The following is a 27,439-nucleotide window of genomic DNA, read 5'->3' as shown; positions in this document are numbered from 1 at the left end:
CCAAGTATATATATTAAAATTAGTGTCCACAGCGCTAATAAAGGTTTTAACACTTTAATGGTGAAATTCAATACAAAATAGTAAATTGATCTTAAAGGGTACCAGAGATGTACCCTAGCTGAAAAAATGAAAAAGAAGTTATACATACCTAGGGCTTCCTCCAGCCCCATACGCGCTGATCGATCCCACGCCGCCATCCACCGCTGCCCGCTTCTACGAGAACCGGCTCCCGTCGCTGACGTCATCGGAACCAGCTACGCAGGAGAAGTGCGCCCTCTACGTATCTCTCCATTCACTTCTGCTAGGCTTAGACTGGCTCCAACTGACAGAACAGCGGGGAGCCGGTTCTCGTAGCTGCGGGCAGAGGAGGACGGCGGTGTGGGATCGATCAGCGCGTATGGGGCTGGAGGAACCCCCAGGTATGTATAAAATCTTTATTTTTTCAGCTCTGGTTCCCTTTAAAGCTATAATTATATAGCACCTTCCCTTTTAAAACACTAAATCATCACACTTACACCACTCATTCAAGCTCACTGCAGTGAGTAAAACTGGGATCCCTTTTAAACACATTTTTATGTGAACTCACTGCAGTGAGTTTGAATGAGTGGTGTAAGTTTGGTGATTTAGTGTTTTAAAGGGGAAGGTGCTATATAATTATAGCTTAACCACTTGAGGACCGCCCCCAGCTGATGGGCGGCGGCAAAGTCCGGGCCCAAACGACCGCAATACGCCCATCGGCGGGGGCGGCTGCGTGGGTGGCTATGCGGCGATCGCGTCATTCGTGACGCGATCAGCCGCCGGGGACTGGCTCCGCCCACCGCTCGTAGTAACCCGCCGGCCGTTCGGAAGCGCCGGCGGGTTACTAGCACCCGGATCGCCGCATGGAAATAGTATAATAGGCTTTGTAATGTATACAAAGCCTATTATACTGGCTGCCTCCTGCCCTGGTGGTCCCAGTGTCCGAGGGACCACCAGGGCAGGCTGCAGCCACCCTAGTCTGCACCCAAGCACACTGATTTCCCCCCCCCTGCCCCCTGATCGCCCACAGCACCCCTCAGACCCCCCCCCTGCCCACCCCCCAGACCACTGTTTGCACCCAGTCACCCCCCTAATCACCCCCCTAATCACCCATCAATCACTCCCTGTCACTATCTGTCAACGCTATTTTTTTTTATCCCCCCCCCCCTGCCCACTGCCCCCTCCTGATCACCCCCCCACCCCTCAGATTCTCCCCAGACCCCCCCCCAGACCCCTCCCCCCGTGTACTGTATGCATCTATCCCCCCTGATCACCTGTCAATCACCTGTCAATCACCCATCAATCACCCGTCAATCACCAGTCAATCACCCCCTGTCTCTGCTACCCATCAATCAGCCCCTAACCTGCCCCTTGCGGGCAATCTGATCACCCACCCACACCAATAGATCGCCCGCAGATCCGACATCAGATCACCTCCCAAATCTATTGTTTACATCTATTCTCTCCTCTAAACACCCACTAATTACCCATCAATCACCTATCAATCACCCCCTATCACCACCTGTCACTGTTACCCATCAGATTAGACCCTAATCTACCCCTTGCGGGCACCCAATCACCCGCCCACACGCTCAGATTGCCCTCAGACCCCCCTTTATCAATTCGCCAGTGCAATATTTACATCTGTTATTCCCTGTAATAACCCACTGATCACCTGTCAATCACCTATCAATCACCCCCTGTCACTGCCACCCATCAATCACCCCCTGTCACTGCCACCCATCAATCAGCCCCTAACCTGCCCCTTGCGGGCAATCTGATCACCCACCCACACCAATAGATCGCCCGCAGATCCGACATCAGATCACCTCCCAAATCCATTGTTTACATCTATTCTCTCCTCTAAACACCCACTAATTACCCATCAATCACCTATCAATCACCACCTATCACCACCTGTCACTGTTACCCATCAGATTAGACCCTAATCTACCCCTTGCGGGCACCCAATCACCCGCCCACACGCTCAGATTGCCCTCAGACCCCCCTTTATCAATTCGCCAGTGCAATATTTACATCTGTTATTCCCTGTAATAACCCACTGATCACCTGTCAATCACCTATCAATCACCCCCTGTCACTGCCACCCATCAATCACCCCCTGTCACTGCCACCCATCAATCAGCCCCTAACCTGCCCCTTGCGGGCAATCTGATCACCCACCCACACCAATAGATCGCCCGCAGATCCGACATCAGATCACCTCCCAAGTGCAGTGTTTACATCTCTTCTCTCCTCTAAACACCCACTAATTACCCATCAATCACCCCCTATCACCACCTGTCACGGTTACCCATCAGATTAGACCCTAATCTGCCCCTTGCGGGCACCCAATCACCCGCCCACACCTCAGAACGTCCTCAGACCCCAGCCCTGATCACCTCGCTAGTGCATTGCTTGCATCTATTTCCCCCCTCTAATCACACCTTGAGACACCCATCAATCACCTCCTGTCACCCCCTAGCACACCTACCCATCAGATCAGGCCCTAATTTGCCCCGTGTTGGCTCCTGATCACTCGGCCAAACCCTCAGGTCCCCCTCAGACCCCCTTCCGATCACCTCCCCAGTGCATTGATTGCATCTATTTTCCCCTCTAACCGCCCCCTGAGACACCCATCAATCACCTCCTGTCACCCCCTAGCACTCCTATCCATCAGATCAGGCCCAAAACATCCTGTCATCTAAGAGGCCACCCTGCTTATGACCGGTTCCACAAAATTTGCCCCCTCATAGACCACCTGTCATCAAAATTTGCAGATGCTTATACCCCTGATCAGTCATTTTGAGAAATTTGGTTTCCAGACTACTCACAGTTTTGGGCCCGTAAAATGCCAGGGCAGTATAGGAACCCCACAAGTGACCCCATTTTAGAAAGAAGACACCCCAAGGTATTCTGTTAGGTGTATGATGAGTTCATAGAAGATTTTATTTTTTGTCACAAGTTAGCGGAAATTGATATGTATTGTTTTTTTTTTCACAAAGTGTCATTTTCCGCTAACTTGTGACAAAAAAAAAATCTTCTATGAACTCACCATACTCCTAACAGAATACCTTGGGGTGTCTTCTTTCTAAAATGGGGTCACTTGTGGGGTTCCTATACTGCCCTGGCATTTAAGGGGCCCTAAACCGTGAGCAGTAGTCTAGAATCCAAAGGCCTCAAAATGACCTGTGAATAGGACGTTAGGCCCCTTAGCGCACCTAGGTTGCAAAAAAGTGTCACACATGTGGTATCGCCGTACTCAGAAGAAGTAGTATATTGTGTTTTGGGGTGTATTTTTACACATACCCATGCTGGGTGGGAGAAATCTCTCTGTAAAAGGACAATTGTGTGTAAAAAAAAATAAAACAATTGTCATTTACAGAGATATTTCTCCCACCCAGCATGGGTATGTGTAAAAATACACCCCAAAACACATTATACTACTTCTCCTGAGTACGGCGGTACCACATGTGTGGCACTTTTTTGCACCCTAAGTGCGCTAAGAGGCCCAAAGTCCAATGAGTACCTTTAGGATTTCACAGGTCATTTTGCGACATTTGGTTTCAAGACTACTCCTCACGGTTTAGGGCCCCTAAAATGCCAGGGCAGTATAGGAACCCCACAAATGACCCCATTTTAGAAAGAAGACACCCCAAGGTATTCCGTTAGGAGTATGGTGAGTTCATAGAAGATTTTATTTTTTGTCATAAGTTAGCGGAAAATGACACTTTGTGAAAAAAAACAATTAAAATCAATTTCCGCTAACTTGTGACAAAAAAAAAAAAATCTTCTATGAACTCACCATCCTCCTAACGGAATACCTTGGGGTGTCTTCTTTCTAAAATGGGGTAATTTGTGGGGTTCCTATACTGTTCTGGCATTTTAGGGGCCCTAAACCGCGAGGAGTAGTCTTGAAACGAAATTTCTCAAAATGACCTGTGAAATCCTAAAGGTACTCATTGAACTTTGGGCCCCTTAGCGCAGTTAGGGTGCAAAAAAAAGCCACACATGTGGTATCGCCGTACTCAGGAGAAGTAGTATAATGTGTTTTGGGGTGTATTTTTCCACATACCCATGCTGAGTGGCAGAAATATCTCTATAAATAGACAATTGTGTGTAAAAAAAATAAAACAATTGTCATTTATGGAGATATTTCTCCCACCCAGCATGGGTATGTGTAAAAATACACCCCAAAACACATTATACTACTTCTCCTGAGTACGGAAATACCACATGTGTGGCACTTTTTTGCAGCCTAACTGCGCTAAGGGGCCAAAAGTCCAATGAGCATCTTTAGGCTTTACAGGGGTGCTTACAATTAGGCACCCCCCAAAATGCCAGGACAGTGAACACACCCCACAAATGACCCCATTTTGGAAAGTAGACACTTCAAGGTATTCAGAGAGGAGCATAGTGAGTCCGTGGCAGATTTCATTTTTTTTTGTTGCAAGTTAGAAGAAATGGAAACTTTTTTTTTTTCTTTTTTTTGTCAGAAAGTGTCATTTTCCGCTAACTTGTGACAAAAAATAAAATCTTCTATGAACTCACCATGCCTCTCACTGAATACTTTGGGATGTCTTCTTTCCAAAATGGGGTCATTTGGGGGGTATTTGTACTATCCTGGAATTTTAGCCCCTCATGAAACCTGACAGGTGCGCAGAAAAGTCAGAGATGCTTGAAAATGGGAAAATTCACTTTTGGCACCATAGTTTGTAAACGCTATAACTTTTACCCAAACCAATAAATATACACTGAATGGGTTTTTTTTAATCAAAAACATGTTTGTCCACATTTTCCGCGCTGCATGTATACAGAAATTTTACTTTATTTGAAAAATGTCAGCACAGAAAGTTAAAAAAATCATTTTTTTGCCAAAATTCATGTCTTTTTTGATGAATATAATAAAAAGTAAAACTCGCAGGAGCAATCAAATAGCATCAAAAGAAAGCTGTATTAGTGACAAGAAAAGGAGGTAAAATTCATTTAGGTGGTAGGTTGTATGACCGAGCATTAAACCGTGAAAGCTGCAGTGGTCTGAATGGAGAAAAAGGCTCTGGTCCTTAAGGGGCGAAAAGACTGTGGTCCTGAAGTGGTTAAAGGGGTACTTAAGTCAAAAATAAAAAATGATTTTTACTCACCTGGGGCATCCCTCAGCCCACTGAAGCTGTATGGTGCCCTCGCAGCCTCGCTACGATCCTCCTGTCCCCGCTGGCGGCTACATCTACGCTATAGCAGCTTAGAGGGCAATATAGCGGCTGGGAACGCGGAGAATCACTTGCGTTCCCAGCCTGTCGGCGGCTGTCGCCGAACCCGGAAGTAGCCGCCGGCGAGGACAGGAGGATCGGAGCGAGGCTGCGAGGGCACCATACAGCTTCAGTGGGCTGAGGGATGCCCCAGGTGAGAAAAATCATTTTTTATTTTTGACTTAAGTATCCCCTTAAGATCAATTTACTATTTTGTATTGAATTTCACCATTAAAGTGTTAAAACCTTTATTAGCGCTGTAGACACTAATTGTAAATTGAATATGAAAATTTTTCTCCTAGGAGAAAACTCAGGAGAAAAAGTTAATTGCATATGGCCCTATGGGTGAGCTCCCATCACAATGCCACACAAACGTTTTGTTCTCAGGCTGGGAAGATAATGAATGTTTTAAGAAGCTGAGCTTTTTGATGCTGCTGCTGACTTTTCCCTAAAAGTTGCTTTAACTTTCTAATGTAAACATTTTCCTTTCATAGAAGCTTAGAGGCGTTCCATATAAAGGTAATGTCATTTGGAATTGGGAGAAAGCAAGATGACAGCCCCACTTTCTGCAGCTCTGATCAGCAAGGATAGATGACAATGTATGTTAGTAAAAAATAATCTTATTTTGGTATGTCGATCATAGAAGAGATGAGATCAATAAAAGAAAACGTTTGTTCAGGTTTTCTTTAAAACTGGGCTCTGATCCTATATTGCAGTATGTACTTTTCCCCCAATCGGTACTTTAAAAGCTGTTAGACTATTGTCATTATCAGTAGATATTGAGGATATAATTAAGAATGAGTAAAAATGATTTCAAGTAAAGCAAAATTGTCCCTGAGTGTGCAGGTGGCGCGGACTGTGTATGCGGGGGTTAACTCACCTAAGCCACTGTTTGCCTTCTGATGCGCTCCATGCCGCATTTCATCTTATTACACTTCTGCCTTCAGAGTGGAAGTTCCTGTTTTGAAGGTGGAAGTGTAAGAAGATGGAATGTAGCATGGAGCACATTGGAAAAAAAGCCAGCGGCTTAGGTGAGTAAACTCCCATATATATCTCGAAACACTCTGGGACAATTTCACTTTTCACAAAACCATTATCCTTCATCCCTAGATATCATGGCAGGCAGTCATATTTTAGGTAATACATGCCAGTATACTAAATGTAAAGCATAGCTAAAATTAATAGTTTAGGTATAATATACTATCAATCAGAGCCCAATCTTTAACCAAATTTAGAGGCCTATAAAAGGCAAAAACAAAAAACGGACTAGTTTCGCAGTGCCCTGCATGGGCCTCCTCCACTCACAGGGTGTGTTGGTCATGATAGCATAAGTACAACTAAAACTTTAAAGACAGATTATAATTATAATTGTTCACATATACCTAACTATGTTCCACACTGTTGAAAAAAAATCTATTTTATCTGAGCAAACGGTTGTGGCTAGCCAGACATAAAATATGTAAAGGCAAATATATTTATTAAATATTTAAATATTTATTGACATGTTTGTAAGCAAAACATTTTAAAGCTTTTTTTTCTTCACAATGGCAAAGTAATCTAAAATGTGATATCTAGTTTTCTAGATTTTATTTAAAAAAGTTTGAAAATACACTTATGTATTTCATTTTCAAAACATAGTAGATATTTTTATATTGCTGATGTTGTGAGAGCCTTTATGTTGTAAAATGAGGGCTCGCGTCAATAATGAAATATCTTCTTTCATCTTTTAATATTTTTGAACTACACGAGTTGTTTATTTTTTTCCTTTGTTGGCAATACTCCCTTTTTCTTCTCATGTACTTCATAAAAGTGAAGGTTTTTATAATGCAAAAAAACTCCACCAGCTGCAGTCATAGGAAAAAGAACCAAAGAAGGGAAACACTTTGTAAATATGCAGATACAGTTTTAATGTATCACAATGAGCAACAAACATACTTGATGAACTATTTCCAGGAGAAGAAGTTCAAATACCATCTACAATAAACATCATTTCAACTATGACAACAGGTCTGTGACAAAATAAAAAAAAAAAAAGTTTTCAAAACCATGTTATTTACCGTAATACGGTACATTTGAGACTTCAAACATTACAGTAACAAAAACTAATGAGACTACCCTCTATATATAAAACATCAATAACATTTTTGGTTTAGTTTATTTAAAGTTATAGCCTTACGGGCTTTTTTTTTTATTAAAACCTCAGGGTGCATTTCCTATGTAACCCAGGCGTTGAGAGTACATGTTGTGTAGACAATGATTGCGCTGTAATAATCCCTTTGATATCCAGGAAAAAAACAATACTCATTCCCAACCTTTGGCGGCTGTCCTTTTCTATTTTATTTTATTTATTTTTTCTTCTGTACTTCACCCTAACAACGTCCATCCAGTTAAAGTTTTTTTGGCTGCTGTGCAGTTGTAAAAGTTTATGTCGACTCAACTGTCGAATCATCATTTGTAAAACAGTCCTTTGTTTTGTGAAAAGCGCTCTGTTCCATGCTAACACACTGTTGCACATGGTGTTAACTGCCAGTACAGATCGATCTCACAATGTTGCTGCTTAACATTCATGAAAAAGGCAAAAAGCAATTTTCTGAAGCCTTTGGATTCAGGACATTAGCTCACTATAGCGGCAGGATTGCACCTTGGGAGGCTATGATGTCTCGTTACGAAACACAATAAAAAAAAGTGTCTTTAGGATCAAAATAAAAATGTTAAAATACTAAAAAAAAAAAAAAAAAATATTTTTCCCCCAAATTAAGAACATTAAAAATTTCACATAAAAATGTACAGAATATTGTTGTGATCATTATTTAACAAAACCAAAAAACTGTACAATAATAAAATGTAAAATGAAATGTTTTTTGATTTGATCATTAAAACAGTTTAAAGCATGATTTTTTTTTTTAGTTTAACTGTCAGACAGTTGCATTACATGCTTCTTGTTCATCTCAGATCAGAAATACCAAAAGCAATACATTTTTGCATTTCTTCATATTAATAAATTTTTTTGTACCATGCACAGCCAACTACAAATATGTACAACAGCAAATCTTTCTTTGTTTACAAGCTTTTCACTTGTTTTTGTTTTTTTTAAACCTTCTGTTACTTTGGAATGAATCATATTGTTTTACTATACCAAACACAAAAGTGATTCGTAAAGCACCCTTGACAGCTTTCACATTCTTTAAGTTCCACAGCAACAGAAAATATGAACAGCAAAGCATAGCAATTTATAAATCAATTCACTGTGTGGCAGAAGTTGAAAACTATGGCAAGCAAAACAAAAAAGGTTAACACAGTAGCAGCAAATCTTGATAAGGATAATACTTTGTAATGCATATATGACAAACAGAAAATAACAACAGAAAAAAAATAAAAAAAAAATGTAACAGAACATCAAACACAAGTGCCCATATTATTAACCAATGTGAAGCTGGGAAGGTGTGCCATATATTGCATTGCAACATACAACAGGTACCTGCAGCACTCACAAGGTTAACGGAAGTACAACAAAGCCTAATCATCGAAATAGTACTGTATAGGCTTTTTCTAAGTTCAATCCTATGTTCACCGGGCTAACCACTTTATACACAACAATTTTAGTCCCCTTTTGTAATTATTATTTTTAAGCAGCTTCTTTGCTTTCAATAGAAGCAAATAGAACTTTTCATAATTTTCTTTTTTTGTTATTTTTTTCATTTTCTTTGTGTTCAGCTTGTACTTAAGCAGTTTTCAAGTATATAGTACTACTTTATTTATGCACCAATTGTTAAATAGGTCTTTGGGTTGTTAGGAGGCAAACTTCTAACAAATGCAGACCAAACTGTTGCTGCACTACACACAATATCAACAAAAACATAAAAATAAACATACATAACAAAAAAAAAGAAAAGAAAATTAAAAAAAAAAATAATAATTTTAATTAATTTCACATGGTCTACAAAATTATAAGTGCACTAGTCCAGACACGAGCAAGTACCTTGACGTTAAAGCATTGGATTCACAAATGAAATATGTCACATAAACCTCAGAGTCTCTATCAAAACTAGAATTATTACCTCTTTCAGAACTAAAGGGATGAGATCAGAGGTAAAAGTAAGAAGGTAGAATTGGCACAGAATATTAGTATCTCCAACAAGTAAAAGGGGGGTGATATGGTTATAAATATAGCTTGTGGTAAATACAGACTGCAATACAGAGGGCATATATATCTTTCCACGTCCCGGAATCCCATCTATGGTAAAACTGTACTATCTTGCAGGGTGAGCTCATAGGGGACTGCTATTTAGCAAGGGTTTCAAAGTTGGTACACTAAGCACACCTAAAAAATGTGTAAATGTATTCTAATAAAGATTGACATTTTTTTTTTGGAGGGGGAAAAGTCACAGTTTTACCAGGCTTCTTGCTGCTTTTGTTTAAACAAATGAGAAATGTTATTATGTACTGACCTGAGAATTTAAAGCTACTGAATCACACCTACCTAAACTAAGAGAATTTCTCTTTGAAAATTCTGGATCATCCCCCCATACAGTACATGCTAGCATTTTGGAATTCAATCCAGCTGAGGTGCAATTTGCTTTCGGAGAGTTTTTGGCTTAAAACAAGTTCTAAAAGAACTTGGAGGATTTTTTCCTTTATTTCCATACTTTAAGCATATATTACAAGAGCATTCAACCATCTGAAACAGTTCTGTCCATACCATAACGTCCTATATTGCCAGCATATCAATATGGGAAAACAATCCTGAGTCAATCATTTGGTACTGTAATTTTTTTTGGGTTAGAGAAGCTTTGGAACTGCAATTAAGAAGTCATTTTAAGCAAGGGATCCTGTTTTCACTCCTACACACTGAACATATCCACTCTGATGCTATTGAAATTACCATCTAGGCCAGAAGCGGATTTCGCTTTGACTTCCAGTGGGTTATCTAAGTCTTCCAGCTTGTGGCTCAGCTCACTGTCAGACTCATCTGAACAACTTTCTGTGGGTAGTGAGGTTTGAACCCCTGAGGTGCTGCACAAACTTGAGGTAACCGTTGAAGGCAAGGAGAGGGAAGGAGGAGAAGAAGAAGGGGAAGAAGCAGCTTTCCTGGCAGACGCTTGAAAAAGAATATTAGGCCAGGACTTCATGGAGAAGCGAGAAAGATGAGGATAGGTGTTATTAGAAGAAGCTGCAGACTGCGAGGTAGATGTGGTGTTAGGACTAGGGGAGCAGACTGAGTGAGGTAATAATCTAACATGCTCTTTGGCATTTCTCATTGCTTGTTTGATTGTTTTCTCTTTGTGCAAGCTTGACTGGAGGTGTTGGCTAAGTGCTTCATTTCCACTAATAACTATATCACAGGCAAGACACTGATGTTTGTTGACCGGAACTTGAAGCACTGTTTCTTTTGGGTCAAATAAAGCCTGACCAAAGTAACAGAAGGACTTTTGATGGTTTACTGCTGCCTCTTCATCAGTAAACATCATCTGGCACTTTCTGCATATAAACTCATGCTTGACAAATGGAACAATGCAACTGTCTGATAAGTCTGCACTTTTTGGGTGTATTTGGGACTCTTCTTTTGTGCTTTCTGTGGCAGGACTCTTTTCTTCTTTCTTTTCCACCTCTTCACTTGACTTTTGCTGCTGTTCATTTGCTACGTTAGATGAGTTTACTTTGGGCTTTTTTTGTTCTTGGTGCTGTGGTGGCTGTGACTGCTGCTGCTGCTGCTGTTGTTGTTGCTGTTGCTGCTGTTTTTGTTGTTTTTGTAGTGAATCCTGTAAGCTCTGTTGATACTGTTGGTATTGTTGTAACAGTGCACCAGGAGACAATCCAGCAATAGCTTGAGGCACTGCTGGGCCATATGGGAAGAGGCTCTCCATGCCACATATTGGAGGGAGGTAACCACCTTGCATTGTTCCATGAAGCTGGGGTGTGAAGTATGAAGCAAAGCCTGGAATAAAATATGGCAAGAACTGACCACCAAGAAATGAAGCTGGGTCGCCCGAGACAGCATTTTGAAGTGCTTGCAGCTGAGCATGGTCCACAGGCATTTCAGCTTTACTCAACATGGAAAGAGCAGATGAGATTTTTTCCTCCTTTTTATGGTGCTTCATTTCAGCTTTTGCAGCGTCCGGTTCCTCCTCTTTGATCTTTTTGTATTTGTGTCGCTTAAGACTGTGGTCCAGTTCTTTGTTGTGTTGTTGCTCTGTCTGCTGTCCTGACAAAGACGATGATGTCGAGGGTGGGTGGGATGGTTGCGGAGGATGTGATGGCGGGGGAGTCTGCAGCAAAGGTTTAGTGGGGGCACTGCTGAGAGACAGGGCAGGAGATGGAGTAGCTGAAGTTGGGAACCCAAGCATGCCGGCACCGGGAGATGTCAGAGCTGAAAAGACAAAAACAGATAGCATTGATATTGTGTTCCTTTCCATGTGTCAGCATAAAAACAAGTTTGGTAATCTAGGTACTCAAAATAAACTTTTTTTTAATAAAAAATATATTTAGTGCATATAGTAAATACTAAATACTAAAAAACGTTGTACATTATAAAAAGTGACTACATAATAAAAAAAAAGTGGGACAGTAGTCAAAAAGTGCATTCTCATATATGTATATTGGAAAAATCAACTATCACTACCTTTCCAAAATCTGATCAAACACTTTCTTTTTTCTAGGTCTAAACTAGCTACAAGAGCAGGTAATGTTAAAATGACACTGAAGCGACTCCAATATTTGCAGTTATTCTCCAATAAAATGCAGTCTGTGTTTTAACCTATGAAACCAGAGCAGAGCTAATGACCCTTTGAAGTTCTCTGCAGTAAAATCTTATCTGAAGTTGTCTTTCACTGTTTCTTTGATGTATACGTACTTCAGAAAATAGCACCGTAACCGACCAAGTTTGGTCAGAGAGCTCAGAGAAGCTCTTTTGCATAGACAGCAACTTAAGTTTCTTAACTCTTCCTGTACTGAAAACAATATGAGACTCATATCTGTGCTACTAAAGTTCTATTTCTTAGCTGTACTACTCATACAAATCATTATACCCTAAGTTTATTTTCACTTCAGATTCCCTTTAAGGTAAGCCTTTTTTAAAGGAAGACTGAATGGAGAATAATATGGAGGCTGCCATATTTATTTCCTTCTAAACAATACCAATTGCCTGGCAGCCTTGCTATTTGGCTGCAGTAGTGTCGGAATAACACCAGAAACAAGTATGCAGCTAATCTTGTCAGATCTGACAATAATGCCAGAAACACCTGATGCTTGTTCAGGGTCTGTGGCTGAAAGTATTACAGGCAGAGGATCGGCAGGATAGCCAGGCAACTGGTATTGCTTCAAAGGAAAGAAATATGGCTACAGTTGTCCTTTAATCATTGTATTTTTGTACTTTTTATTCATGCTGGAGTGTGACCAAGCTAAATATAATTAGGCCTTTAAAATCTCCACTCGTTTAAAAACACACAGTCCCACTTTCCTCCTAAAACATCCAAAATAGGTATCCTATGAAATAAATCTTCAATAACCCTATCGTCACTGAAGAGTCTGTGGTCATGTGTGCACTAAGTAGCCTGCCATTATCTTGTGGATCACCAGATTCTATCCTAAACTCTTCTGAAGCCTGGTTGTCCAGACCATGGCCCATATGCAAGTCATTGTTTCTCCTGAGTTTTCTCCTTGGTGATATTTTTACACCTCATAAAATGCCTTTTAAGCCACTAGCAAGCAAGAAAATACTCAAAATAATTTTGATAGTACTTTTTCACCAGCTTTTGGGTACTTTTTCAATTGTAAAACGCTGAACAGTTATTTTAAAGAAAATATGAAAATTATCTCCTAGGAATTTCATATGGGCCTATATCTCTTACCATAGGGCCTTGCTAGTGATGAGTGGTGGTCTGAGCCATGCCACCTCCCTCAAGGAGGTAAGGGACAGAAGAGCCCTGACCACAGTCATAAGAGTGTGGGCTCAACCACGAAAATAAAGTAACCGCAGACTTACGCTACTTACCAGAGTACCTATTATGGAGGTTTTCAGGTGGAAATGTGTATATATATATATATATATATATATATATATGTATATATATATATATATATATATATATATGTATATATATATATATATATATATATATATATATATATGTATGTATGTATATATATATATATATATATATATATTTAAGTCTCTTCTCAAGCATGCATTACTACAGTTTTCCTATCTGCCTTTTTACTTTATCACTAAGGGCAGTACTGTATTATATGTACTCTTACCATTCACCCCATAGGCCTCGATTCATAAAGCATTCCCGCATGCAGCTGACTTTACCGGCCACTTAGCAAAATGAGTATTCATAAAGGCTGTTTCCGCATGAAAAGCCGGCATTCCTGAGCAGAGCAATAAATCACCGCCTTGTGCAGTGATTATCGTAACAAATATAACAAAATTTCAATTCATAAAAATTAGAGCAAGCGGTATGTGGATGGGGATTACCGCTACCTTGGATGTGGCGAGAAGCATGCGGAATACATTGCAGTGAATGGGACAGACCTCCCAAGCAGCAGCAGAGAGAGCAGCGCACGGAGGGACTCCAGAGCCAGCTTGTGTGTTTCCGCAAGGCTCCCGACAGCCTACCGCCTGCCTACAGCGGGAAATCTCCGTTCTGCTATCGTAACTGGCAACATTTTATGAATGCCCACCCAGAAGTCTGAAATACAGAGCGTGGAGTTTTCCCGCACGGATTTACTTCACCGAACACACTTTTATGAATCGAGGCCATTGTGCTCGTTCAGAAAAATTAGTCTACAGAGAACTGTGGCAATTACTCTGGAGTAAGGACTTACTGGATGGAATTGAAGTGTGACTGCAAAAGCAACCATAGCCTTGGCCACAACCCACTGGCTAGGACATCACTGTTCCTTATAGCTGTTTTTTTTTCCTTTGCTCTGTTTTTTTTACAAATAGCAATACTGAGAAAAAGAACAACTGTCTGCTAGGGTTAAGGCTGCCTGCCTACACTGTCTATATGTTTAATTTGAAAAACAAGGCTGAAGAAGCTGTTTTGTCTTTCTTTTTTCCTCCTGTAGTTCCTGATACAGCCATGTAGCCATGCCCTCCTAGACCTATATCAGTTGTGCAATGGAAAAGAGGTTGACACGTAGCCTTGTAAACTGAATAGGGGTGTGCCCATGCCTCACTAATTTCTGCCCCCACCTGACTTACTGAGATGAAGCAACATGTTAGAGTCAGGTAGCAGGCCTTCTCAGGTCATGCCCACTTTCCACGTATTTGTCTATAAGCTAACATCTGCTCCAACATTGAACTGTGATGTCCTAGCCAGTGGGTTGTGGCCAAGGCTATGGTTTCTTTTGCAGTCACACTCCAATTCTAATAAGTCCTTACTGTAGAGTAATTGCCACAGCTCTCTGTAGGCTCATTTTTCTGAACGAGCACTATAGGGTGAATGGTAAGAGTACATACAATGCAGTACTGCCTTTAGTGACCATTATGTCAGATAGCTTTGAAACAGGGCCACTCTGAAGCTACATACACATACCCAAGATCTGTCATCCTTAACGATTGTTGATTGTTTGTCAGGATGACAATTAATGGCATGAGATCTACAGTCAAGCAGCATGTTTTTTTGCTTGGAGAGGGTATGAGGGACAACAGGAGGTGAATGAGAGAGTGGCATACTGTGACAAAGGACAGAAAAGATAATGGGCCCATTCCAAATCTTTTTTTTTCTCCAAGTTTTCTCCTACATGATATTTTCACATCTTATCAATAAAGTGCCCTTTAAGCCACCAGCAAACAAGAAAATACTCAGGATAATTTTGACAGTACTTTTTAGTACTTTTACAATTGCAGAGCTGAAAAGTTATTTAAAACTAAATGTGACTAATTATCTCCTAGGAGAAAACTTAGGAGAAAAAATGAATTGGATTGGGCCCAATGAGCTCAGTCATTTTTTGTTTAGCGATCCACTATTGGTGCTCATTATTGAGCACCAAACGCTGTCATAGGGCAGCTGTACTGAAGCAGGTCGTTTCGGTGCTCGGTGACGAAACTAGGCGCCCCATAGCAGCAATGCTATGCTGCTCGGGGTGCGTAAGGGTAATGCGGGGCCCCAAATTACATCTCCCTCCGAGTTAAGACAACTCGAAGGGGGAATAGTATTAAATGCCGCCAGGGAATTTTGCGGCAGCAGGGAGAGCCGTCATTTGGCCCGCACTGCGCCCAACACACCAGCGATGTGTACATACGTATGCAGCTGCATACCCACTAGATTCTCGGCTGAGATGGCACAGAACATTTGTCTTGGCTGAGACAGCACAGAAGAAAGTGGGAAAAATATCTTGTCTCACTTCTTATTCTAACTCAGTTTTAAGGCCCTTTTTTGCGGAGCCAGCCGTACAGATCCGGCCATCTGGATCCTGGAAAACGATCTGTTACTACAATCAGTGTGCTGTAAAACGTCCATTTTCCATAGGTTCCTATTGTGCTGCCAAACCTTCCGTTTCCTTTCCGCTGAGCGAAACGGTCTGGAAAATTGGGTGCTGCATTTTTCACAGAACCGTACGGCCGGTTCCGTTGGCAAAAGCTAATGTGAACCGAGCCTAGCTGAAAACACATTAGAGCAACATATATGCTCAATGCATGTTCATAAATGAGTAGTCATCACAAGCAAATTATTTATGTAACTATATATTATTTATGGAACTATGACTTGTCAAATAAAGTGATTAGTTATGCTTAAAATAAACCATCCTAGAAATGATCCAAATGTTCTATGCAAGCTTGTGTTCTTGCCTTGGAGCAGTATCATATTTCTAATGTAAATCTTTATCTTTCTTCAACCATTTTATTAAAGAACTGTGAGAATCCAGCTACACCCCAAGTTGGCAGACAAATACATGATATGTAAGCAGAAACATTGGTTCTCCCTTTTTCCAAAATATTAATACCGAAGCATCTTTTAAATGACTGCATTCCCCAGTAATCACTTTAAGGTGAGCCTCATTCTAAAACTGGAAAGTGCCCCAACTTCTCCAGTAGAAAGCCAACATCATCACACATTGACTTAAATAGATGCTGACATTCTATAATATGCTTTGTCCAAGCAAACAATTGCTGGTCTTGAGTGTGGTTATGTGGGGATAGGAGTTGCTTGATAACTCTCAAAGCCATAAGAGTTTATAATTTCATTGTAGAGTCAAAGGATCCCAGAGTAGTGGTAATGGGGTGGGAAGGATTAGTATTTTTAAAAACTCACAATTGATGGTAGTAGTCAACTTGTACTGAGGAAGTCGGGACACTTTGCAATTTTGAGTTCATGTTCTCTTTAAGGGTTTCATATCTAAACAAATTAAATGCGTACACTTACCATTTGTACTCTGTGTAAATCCAGGCAATGGAGATGGGCTGTTCATCCCAGGGAGGAGAACTGGAGGAAGGCCAGGTAGCCCTTGGTAGGATGCTGGCAAACTGAGACTATGTAGAGTACTGTTCTCCATCATACTTGATTGCTGTACAGTTAAACCCAAAACATCCGAAGCCTTCTTTATCCGATCCAGCTCTTGCTGTGCCATTAGTTGTCGGACGGTGGTGGGGGCCAAGTAATCCTTCTCACGGTCAAGTTGACTCCCCACTGTCTCTCTCACCTTTGTAATATGCTGTTTTGAAAATATGTGGTCTCGAATGGATAAACGTGCTGAATATTTCACTCCACAAAGAGAACACTCCAGTCTTGTTCCATCTGGTCCGGTTTGGTTAATCATGAATGGCTTTCCTATATTTATTTTGAATTTCTTTTCTTTTGCTCGTGCATTTTGAAACCAGACTTGGACCACACGCTTGGGAAGACCAATCTCATTACCCAATATTTCACATTCTTGCATTGTTGGCGTCCTATAATCACAAAAGCAAGCTTTGAGAAGTTTAAGTTGAACATTACTCATTTGAGTTCTGAAACGTTTGTGACCTGGACGATCACTATTTTTGGCTTTGAAGAAGCTGCTGCTACCAAATGAGTTTGGTGAGCTGGGATCTGCAATACTTGACGTTTCACTGCGGTCAGCATTGTCCTCAAACTCATCAGTCATATATACACTTTGGTCATGGTCGCTTTCTCTGTCCATGTTATTGTGTGATGTCAGAGAAAAAAAGAAACTATCTTCACAATTGTCAGATATGGGAGTAATTCCTGTTTTTGGCAAACTGTCATTCAGTTGATTTCTGGATTCTTTGGGAGTTTTTACATCTTTAGAACTACCGGTCATACTTTCTGCATCATTGTTTCCTTCATCCCCTGTTGTAGCATCACTAATTGCAGTGTTAATTGAAGATGTCTCATCAAAGTCATTCTTGTTTTGATCAAACCTTTCTACAGGGGGTGCATGTAAATTCTCCATGTCTTCATTGCTTTCTGCCCTAAAAGATGATGGACTGAAAAGGTTCTTCGGTGATAGCTCAGCAGTTTTACTTACTGGTGTGGAAACAGTAGAAGGCAAATCATTTTCACTTAATGTGTCATTCTTTGGAAGATTGGGGTAATCAAAATACATATATTTATTTGGGCTTTCACCTCCATCATCCATGCCAATGAGAGGACTTGGTGGCAAACTATAACCAGTTTGCTTTCCCTCATTCCAATGCCGAGATCTAATGTGACTTTCTAATGCAGATTTTGCTTTAAACAGTGCACGGCAAAATGGACATCTTTTATGAGACTGGGCTGGACCTACAGCTCTGAACTGACCTTTCCTCTCTCTTGCCCTTGTGTTCTGAAACCAGACTTGAACCACTCTTTTTTTTAGACCCACCTCCCTAGCAATATGGTCAAGCATTTTCCGTGTTGGATTAGAGTCCAAAAGATACTTTTCATACAGTATTTCTAGTTGCTCTGGGGTTATGGTGGTTCTTAGTCGTTTATCTCGATGTTGGTCCTCACCACTATTACCTCCCTCCTTTTCACTGCAGATGTTATCATCTTTATCATCCATCTTTCTTTTTAGAGAGGCGGGCACAGATGAGACTCCATGTGGTCCACCAGCTTGTGGTGGCATGTGAGACATGGAACTGCCAAGTAACTGCCCTGCCATAAGAGGATTGTTAGGGTCAAAAATCATATATGGCATATCCATGGGCCTTTCTAAAAACTGTGAATGGAGAAATTGATTTTGAGCAGCTAGGAAATGCATATGTTGGTGTTCTTGCCACAGTTCCAGAGTTGGAAAAGCCACTGTACATTGATCACATTGGTATTGTAGCAACTGAGGAGGTAGGCTGTTTGTCAGCGATGTCAAAGATATTGGTAGAGGGCTGGATGGAACAGGAGTGGTTTGTGAGGCTGATGAAGGTCTTGTAATTTGTTGAGACTGTCTTTGTTGTGATACGGGCATTGATGGTGATGGTTGTGTATCAGCTGATGCTGTGGCATTGGACTGTATTAATTTAGAGGCTAATGAGCTAGCAATAGCATCAATTTGCTTTGGTTTATCAATATGCACATCAGGTTTTGGTGATGTTTTACCAAACTCTGGTCTTGGAGATGGAATTAAAGGAGTACTTGAGCCAGAACCAGAGCTAACGGTAGTTATAGTTGAGGCCTTTGACGTTTCGGCTTGACTCATGGTACTTGATGTCTTTGGCATTATTTGATCTGTAGCATCCATAGAATCTTCATTTTGGCTTTCATCTTGAAGATCATCATCTTCATCTTTATAACACAACTTCTTCTGGTGAGTAATTAAGTCAAATATTCTAGGGAACACAACATTGCATTTTTTACACTGATATTGCATGTTGCTCGTACGAATATAGCGTTCATTGGTCAGCTCTCTTTTTTCACTGTCTTTAGCATCCGCTTGATTTTCATAACTCTTTCTAGCTTTCTGACGGGCATTTTGAAACCAGACAACTATAACACGTGTTCCCAAGTTAAGAACTGTGGACAGTTGTTCTATTTCATCATCTTTTGGGTAAGCGTTAGTATCAAAGAAGTCCTGCAGAACTCTCAGCTGATAGTCTGTAAACCTGGTTCTTGATGATCTTTTACTGAAAGCAGAGTCAGACCTGTGAACCTCTAATGCAGATAGCGGTGGTTCAATTCTGACATCTTCAAGGACTGTTATAGGGGGATTATTGAAATTGTATGGTGAATCTTTATTTCTTTGACGTTCCTTAAATAAAGTATTTCGAAACCAGTGTTTGATAACCTTCAAAGAAAGACCTGATTTGTCAGCCATTTCCTGTATCTGATCCTCATTTGGAGAATTATTAATGTCAAAGTAGGCACGTAGTATTTTCAGCTGATCATCAGTTATTCTTGTACGTGGGCGTTTAAATTGTGAATGGCGCAGGAAATTTGGATCTAAGCCAAGCTGTTGCTGACACATCTGAGTAAGATCTGCTGATAATGCATCCATTGGAGAGAGCTGCAGTGCAAGCTGTGGAGGTAATGCAGGGTGTTGAACAGACTGCATCATAATTGGAGGGAAGAGAGGAAGGTCCAAGGAAACAGGAAGCTGTACTGTAGGAGGAGCTGTTGCTTGAGGAGGTGGTGGGGGAGGTGGTGGTGGGGGAGGAGGAGGAGGAGGAGGTGGAGTTGGTGGTGGAGCTTGCAGAGGTGTTGGGGTTGAGCTTGGGTTCTTCACTGGTACAGCTGGAGTAAGTGGAGGTGGAGCTGGTGTGGGCGGTGCAGAAGGAGGTGGGGGAGGGGGAGGTGGGGGAGGAGGAGGAGTCTCAGGAGATGGTGGTGCAATAGGATAAAGCTTATCATATGCTTCTCTGTACTGGCGTGCAAATTTTTCTAACTCTCCGTATGGGAAAAACTGTCCATGCACATGTTCTTGATGACTTTTTAGGATCAGAATATTTGAAAATAATTTACTACATGCCCCACACTCTAGTTTCTCGTGGTTCTCGTTTTCCCCAAGCTTGTTTTTCTTTTGTACTTTCTGTCTATTTTCATTATACTGAATTATCAATTCAAATCCAAAGTTTTCAAGAAGAGCTTTTGCTGCATTTCCTCTAGCACCAGAAGCAATACGAGGAGGTGGAATTGTTGGTTCTGATGATTTCTGCTTCTTTGCATCTTTGCCTTCTTTGGGAATATCATTCTCATTTCCAGCTTCTTGCTTTGGTTTCTCTGGTTTTTCAGCGATTTCTTCAGGATCTTTGTAACATGACATATCTTTCTGAAGCTGGGTTTCAGTACTCGACATACTGACACTGATTTGTTCTTGTTTCATTGTCCTGTTGGAATGGTGTTGCTTTTGAGATTGATGCTGTGACTGTGCAACCTGATACTGCTGTGCTTGATGCTGTGCTTGCTGCTGTAGCATTTGAAGCTGAGTCTGCCCAACCTGATGTTGTGTTTGAATTTGCAACTTCAAATCTTCAAGGAGTGATCCAGCCATGCCAGGCATTCCAAAAGCAGCGGAGGCAGGCAGTCCCAAATCAGGACTGAGGCTAAACTCTGTCCCAGGAATGTAAAATGGGAAAAGAAATTGTGGCTGCTGGAATTGCACAAGGGCTTCAGGAGTCATTGGAAAGTGAGGAAGAAATGCTGGATTTAAAAACTGGGGTTGAAAAAATGCAGCTTGTTGTTGCAGTTCATGCTGCAGTTGCATTTGAAGCTGTGCTGGTGACTGTGATAGGTGATGTTGAGGTTGGGTGGAAATAACCTCAGGAGCTTGTTTTTTGTTAACTTCTTTGGCATCTAGGTGGGATTCTTTGTTTAAAGTTGGCAAACCTATAGAATCAAGCATCCCTTGGCTTGGACTGCTAATATTCCCTGCTATGAGACTCCCACTAGTATTGTTATTACTTGGTTCTAGCTTTGCAGCCCTTGCCTTAGTTTGGTGAAGAACGGATCTCATATGAATCTCCAATGTAGAGCTTTGGCTGTACGCAACATTGCAAATGCTGCACTTAAATGGTTTGTTGTCAGTGCTGCTGTTGGTCTCTTGAGGAACTGGACTCGATGCTTCTTGCAAAACCTTTTTAAGCTTATGCAAATGAGACACAGAATTGTAATGGACCAAGAGAATGTTCTTTTGAGTGAAGGACTCTTTACACACTGTACATTTATATGGTCGTGATGGATCCAAAAATTTTTCCATAGTAAAATTTGGCCCTTTCCTAAAAGGCAAAGTCCGCTTTGGTTCTGAGCCCAAGTCATCTGGAATGGAGCTACTATCACTCCCAACTGGGCTAGCCTTTCCTTCATGGTCCATCTCATAATCACGTTCACTTTCCTGCTCTAGGGAATGCTCATCTGTGGCCATACTTTCATTGTCCGCCCAGAGCTCCCCATTGACAGGTAAGGTTGAACACAGCTGCTGCACTTCATTGTCACTCAACTCAGGGTGGCCCGTTTCCAAATGTTTTTTTAAAGCCAGGAATGTACGGAAGCTGCGTTGGCAAAGGCTGCACATCGTAGCAGCCCGAATAGCATGATACTGGGAATGTATCTGAAGCTTCTGCATAGTCTTAAAAGCCAAACTACAATGGTTGCAGCGGTATTTATAAACATGGCGGTCAGAAACAGAAAGCTGCTGCCTCTTCTGCTGTTCGTTCAATTGATCAGACAGCGACTCGCAGGCCTTTGCATCTTTATTGACGGACTTGTTCCATTCAGGGTTATCTAACGATTCCTTGGCCATGTTTGGTTCTTCTGTTTTAATTTCAATTCCAGCCTTTACATCATCTCCACCTTGGATGTATTTCCCCTCTTCTGGACTGTCACCTAATTGAAAGAAGAAAAAAAAATTAGAATAAAATTAGCACTAATGCATTTGTTCTCATTTGTATGTGCATAAAAGTTTTATGTGGATGAGTGTTGTAGGATTTCTTTTTCATGTGATCAGCAACAAAGAACAAGCATGTAATACAATAAAATTAAAAGGCAGAATCTGCTGTACAAGCTGTTATGAGGCAAGTTGCGCTAGCCATTAGAATATAGAAAAATGATACTACTGCTATCGTTAGAAGATGTCTGGAGACCAGAGGTCTGCAAAAATAATTCATCTTCCTATTCTGCAGATTCTTGTGTTAATATAAATCTCTGTGGTAACTCGAAAGTAGGAAATGGTAATGATTTATCTGAAACTCAGGTATATTCTCTAATTAAAGGAGTTCTGATAGAACAAATAAAAGGTCAGTTCAACCAAAACAAATATTTCATTTAGTTGGTAGAGCTTCGCAGCTAAAGCCCCGTGCCTGACTAAGGGGGCCGATAACGATTGCCTCAGTTTAAACCGCAAGCGATCCGCCCGCCAGATCAACTCACCCCACTACAGGTGATCGCATTGCCTGCGCCACTCCCCCACCTGCCGGGTGACATCAGGCAGGCACCACCCCGTCGCCCCTCCCTCACCCCCACCCCGCATAGGAACAGAATGCGTCGTCAGCTACATAGCTTTATATGCAAATTATCTCTTTATGCTCCTGAAGCCAGGCTTACATCCAGAACAGCTGGTGTATAGCACATCAACCCAACATGCAGACAGCCTGTTTCGGACTGTTGGTCCTCCTCAGTGCATGGCAGGGATTAATATGGCTCTATGGGAAAGGGCTTGGACCAGTACAACAGAGTAACTAAGCAGCTCGGGGTGACCCAAAACTATTAGGAAAGTACAGAGGACTAAAACAGACCGAAAAGCCCAATTCTTAATGTGGCTTGCCTTCTCAAAACAGAAGGTACAAACCACACTAAGCATTGCTTTTTTAGTAGGAGGGCTTTTCGTTGTTGTCATCATATCTGACATCTTTAAAGTTCCATGTCTAGCTATCATAGGTCTTGGCAACACATTAGCACAGGTCCTTTGCACCCACCTGTTGGCTTTCCAGGTGACTCGGTGGTTGCAGCTGCAGGTATTTCAGGCTCCGCCTTCTCAGATGCAGTTGGTGGCAGCAATAGACTATTTGACATCACGACATCTGGCACAGAAATCTGAAATGTAAAGGTAAGTGTAAGTCATGTGAAGTATCTACTGCAGATTATTTATCATTTCACTTATTCAGTCAGGAGGGATGCCATGGTGTTCTGTACTCTTCCATAGAAACACTGTTCATGACATCAGAATCAGAATCAGAATCAATTTATTTCGCCAAGTACAACGGGAGTTGTACCCGGAATTATTTTTGGCACATACGGGGTCGGTGATGGTACGGTACAGTATCAGACATGCAGTAGATTGAGAGACATGCACATGCAGCATAGTATACAAGAGTAGGCATATACAAAGCAACACGGCATATACAAAGCATATACAAAGCAGCAAAACTGGAGGGGTCCTAGTGCTGTGTGAGCGGAGCTGCCTGCCTCCTTGGCGGCGCTCACCAGCTCCACAGCAGCTCGGATGCCCCCGTAATGTCCGACAGTACATAGAGAAGGAGAGAGCAGAAGGAAGAAAGGGAGAGAGAAGGAATAAAGAGAGAGAGAGAGAAAGAAAGAGAGAGAGAGAGAAAGAAGGAGAGAGAGAGAAGAAGAAGGATTATTAGGCTAGAGAGAGACACAGGGTTCAAAAAGTCCTGCTATCCAGCTGGTTGATGGTGAGGCTGGGGGATCCCATGGCTGCACAAATCTATCCCCCAGCTGCAGCTTAGTGGCGTTTTGAGCAGAGGGGGCCCCGGTGGTGGAGGGCAGGAGGTTCCTTTGGAGACCCCTTAGGATTGCAGTGTCCCCAGTTAGTGTCCCTGCATGTTCTTTGAGGTGGCTGGCTCCCCAACTACCCTGATAGCGGCGGCGGTGTTTTACCCGATGCGGAGGTCTGGCCCGATGCGGTGGTCTGGGCCACGTGGGTGGCGGCCTCAGCTGATGCAGCTCCGGAGGTGGCTTGCCGATGGGGTGCCTTCCCTTCGTTATGGCGGTGGCTGGAGGGGGCTGGCTCAGGGCAGCAGTCATGCGGCGATGAGAGCACGGGCGCTCGAACAGCTGTTCAGCTGTGTGTGAAGCCAGGGTCTCCCGACCGGCAGGGTGGCCAGTGACGGCATCGTCCTCCGTGGCTGGAAACGAGGGGGGACAGGGGCCTCCCGCTGGGAGCCATCCAAGATTTCTGGTTCAGGCTTCGGTTCTGTGATGGGGTCAGCACGGATGGATGTGCTGGTGGCAGCGGCAGCAGATCAGATCAGCCGGGCTGCGTGCTGCCTCACCATGCCTGCGCACTGCACGTGGGCCCCCGAACAGCTGTTCCTCTCGCTGACCCGCGATCCATGGAGATCTGTGGATGCTGCCGAGCCAGAACAACAGTGCCCATATCCTCCGTCTCCTACCTCTGCAAGAGGTGAAACTCCGAGGTGAGTGGAGTGAGAAAAAGCCCCTAAAAGAGCAGAAAAGGCCGGAGCCCTGTGGCCGAGGCGTCCGAGTCCGGCGCCATCTTGGTGGCAGGTATAGATTATATGATCGTTTGATACGGGTAAATAGCACAAATTCAACAACAGTCCTGCTTAAAGGTGGTTATTTCAAAAGTGGACCAGTTGTGATTTACATACGATTGGATAGAAATTGTAATTGATGGATTCTCATAGGAAAGTCATTATAGGACCACAACTCTCAAACTACTGTGCTTTTTTTGTCAAACGCTATAAGTAACTGTATGCATCAATATTTAAGACCATGTTGGTGCTGCTGAGCCCAATAACAGTTATTACAGCTATAGTCTCACACTATTATTTCATAGATGTATCTGTTGATAAGTAGGAAACTGTGGTTACCCTACAGCAGGGCTGTCCAAATACAGTCCTTAAGGACCGGGGTCCTCACACATTTTTGGCACAGCTCAAATGAATTGATGGGACTGAATCAGGAAAGATGCGGTTCATCAAGTAGAACACATTTCTCCATTTCTCAGTCCATCCTAAACGAAGGCATGGATATGGCCCTCACGGAATGGTTATGGACAGCCCTGCCCTACCTCAATAACATTTAAAAAACATTTATCAAGGGCTAACAAGTCATCATATAAGCAAAGCAGTGAAGTTGCCCTAAGAGGGACTCGGATGATTATTGTTCATTGAATACAATCTCCAACAACCATCTTTATGGACCTGCATATGAACAAGAAGCTTAGCTGAGCATGCCTATTTATCTCTGGGGAGGATCAAAAGAGACTTACACCTCCTAGGGAATGCAACAAGGATCATGTGGGAAAATCCAACCCAGTGAATCATTAAGCCTCTGAGCAAGGTTTATCCAAAAAGTAATGGCGGACACTTACAGTGGACCTGAACTCTTGCACTGGACAAAAGGAAAACATAGAGATATGCACCCTGTATGTATTTAGAGAGTTTAGCCTGTCTAATTCCCCCTCATTTGTGTCTAATCACTAGTTGTAATTTGATTCCTCCCCTGAGGCACATGACTGCCTATGGCAGCTAAGCCCATTTGAAAGCACAGGCTGTAAAGAAAATGTCTGCTTCCATGAATCATGAAGTAGAAACTGTGCAATTTTCACTAGTAAAACAGTGTTATTTAGGGGTAAAAACACAGCAGATATAAGATTACATGAAGGAAAATGTAGTTTTACTTTGCTGATAAGCCATAGAAACATTGCTAGTAAGATCATGACTTTTATTCCTATTCAAAGCCTGTGTCAACTAGGAATAAACAACACAGAAACACTGTTCTAAGAGGTATCTAGCCACGCTGAAGTTGCAGTTATAAAATATTGAAGGAAATGCTATTTATTCTGCCAGTGTCTTGCACTTACTGTCATGAGTAGCTTTTCCACGCAGTCCGGAGACACACTGTGCAGATGAGTCAAGTGCAGCTGCAGATGCATTTTGTTACTGAGAACATCTTGGCACAGAGGGCAGGAAATCACAGGCTGCACAGAATGCTGGGAGAGGATGTGCATCTGAATGCGATTAGAGTCTTTGCTGCTGTAGTTGCAGTAGGGACACTGATAGCACTGTGAGAGAATAAAGAATGATCAGGAATGTAAGACCTTAGTGATGAATGATTGATAATTACCCCTTTCATTGTTCTCATTAGGCCAGGTTCATACCTGTTCTTGGCAAACACTGTTTTGTTCAGCAGTTTTTGGTCTCTTAGGCGCACCATACTCTTCCTTACTTGATATTAACTGCTGCTTTGCTGTGGTAGTATTCAGGACAGGCTCCTTTTCAGGCGTATGAGTCCTTGAACCTAGGAGGAAGGAAAATAAACTATAAATATATGGAGTAATCACTTGCGTCCGTCTGTATATTTTAATATTATTATTATTATTATTTTAATGCTTGGTAGTTATAACCATAGCTGATGTACACACACGGGTGATGTTCACAAGAAGCCAGAAGGGCCTCCACTCCCTCCCCCAGTATAGAAGCCAGATATGACCCACTCCCAACCCCAATAAAGAAGCCAGAAGTGCCCCCACTCCCTCCCCCAGTGTAGAAGCCAGATGGGCCCCAATTCATCCCCCCCCCCCTCCCCGACCTGCCACAGCATTACAGAGCGCAGTGGGGAAGATTACAGGCAGCACACACACTATAACCTCCTAGGTTCCAGTTGCTGGAAGTCCCATCCATGATCTCTGCACCACCAACACTCTGTACTTCCTGCTTCTCAGATTAAGCACTAGAGTGGTGGTGGAGAGAAGCGAGATGGGACCTCCAGCTCCTGGAACCTGTAAGAGGTTAGTGTGTGTGTGCTGCCTGTAATCTTCCCCCACTGTGGAGAACGGTTGGGGGGGGCAGAGTTATGCCGCGGCCAATGTGGCAAGAGGCCCATGAGGGCAACATCAGAGAGGAAGGGAAAGACAAGCGGGCCCTCAGGAGCACGGGCCCGGTCGTGGCAGGGACACCTGGGACCACAGTCTCTACGCCATTGGTCTAATGGTTATACTGTTTGATTAAGATATCACTTGCATTTATTGAGCAATCGCCAAGTCAGATCCCTAATTGGTGAACTTGCTTGGCCCAAAAAAAACCAACAACACACAATTCTGCTTCTGAGGTTGAAGAGTAAAGCACATTCGACAGACAAACACTTCATGCTCCGAATTGTGATTTAGTAATCCTTACATGTGAACTATTGATTTATAAGAAATGTCATTTTTCATGAGAGGACCTCTTAAAATTAGTCCTGCTTCCTTTTATCAGCTAATATATAAAAAAAAGAAATGATATACACCCAAGCAAGCCATTCTGTAACCCTGTGGAAACATGTCATTATCCCCCTTTT

The 27,439-nt window shown here is 42.3% G+C and overlaps 1 protein-coding gene across 2 annotated transcripts in view; it reads right to left on the bottom strand.

Annotated features, from left to right (window-relative positions):
• Positions 1-6,923: 6,923 nt before the first annotated feature.
• Positions 6,924-27,439, bottom strand: part of ZFHX4 (zinc finger homeobox 4) — a 235,237-nt gene continuing 214,721 nt past the window's right edge. For both annotated transcript variants that reach the window (XM_068237516.1, XM_068237517.1), the window contains exons 6-10: positions 26,262-26,401; positions 25,965-26,165; positions 23,089-23,206; positions 16,634-22,000; positions 6,924-11,631 (exon numbers count right to left, since the gene is read on the bottom strand). In XM_068237516.1, coding sequence (XP_068093617.1) covers positions 10,106-11,631; positions 16,634-22,000; positions 23,089-23,206; positions 25,965-26,165; positions 26,262-26,401 — 7,352 coding nt within the window. In that variant the 3' untranslated portion in view covers positions 6,924-10,105. The remainder of the gene's footprint in view (positions 11,632-16,633; positions 22,001-23,088; positions 23,207-25,964; positions 26,166-26,261; positions 26,402-27,439) is intronic.

This window comes from Hyperolius riggenbachi, chromosome 5 (assembly GCF_040937935.1).
Source record: "Hyperolius riggenbachi isolate aHypRig1 chromosome 5, aHypRig1.pri, whole genome shotgun sequence".
Lineage (NCBI taxonomy): Eukaryota > Metazoa > Chordata > Amphibia > Anura > Hyperoliidae > Hyperolius > Hyperolius riggenbachi.
Note: the sequence above shows the minus strand (reverse complement) of the source record. Positions and strands in the feature narration are given on the sequence as shown.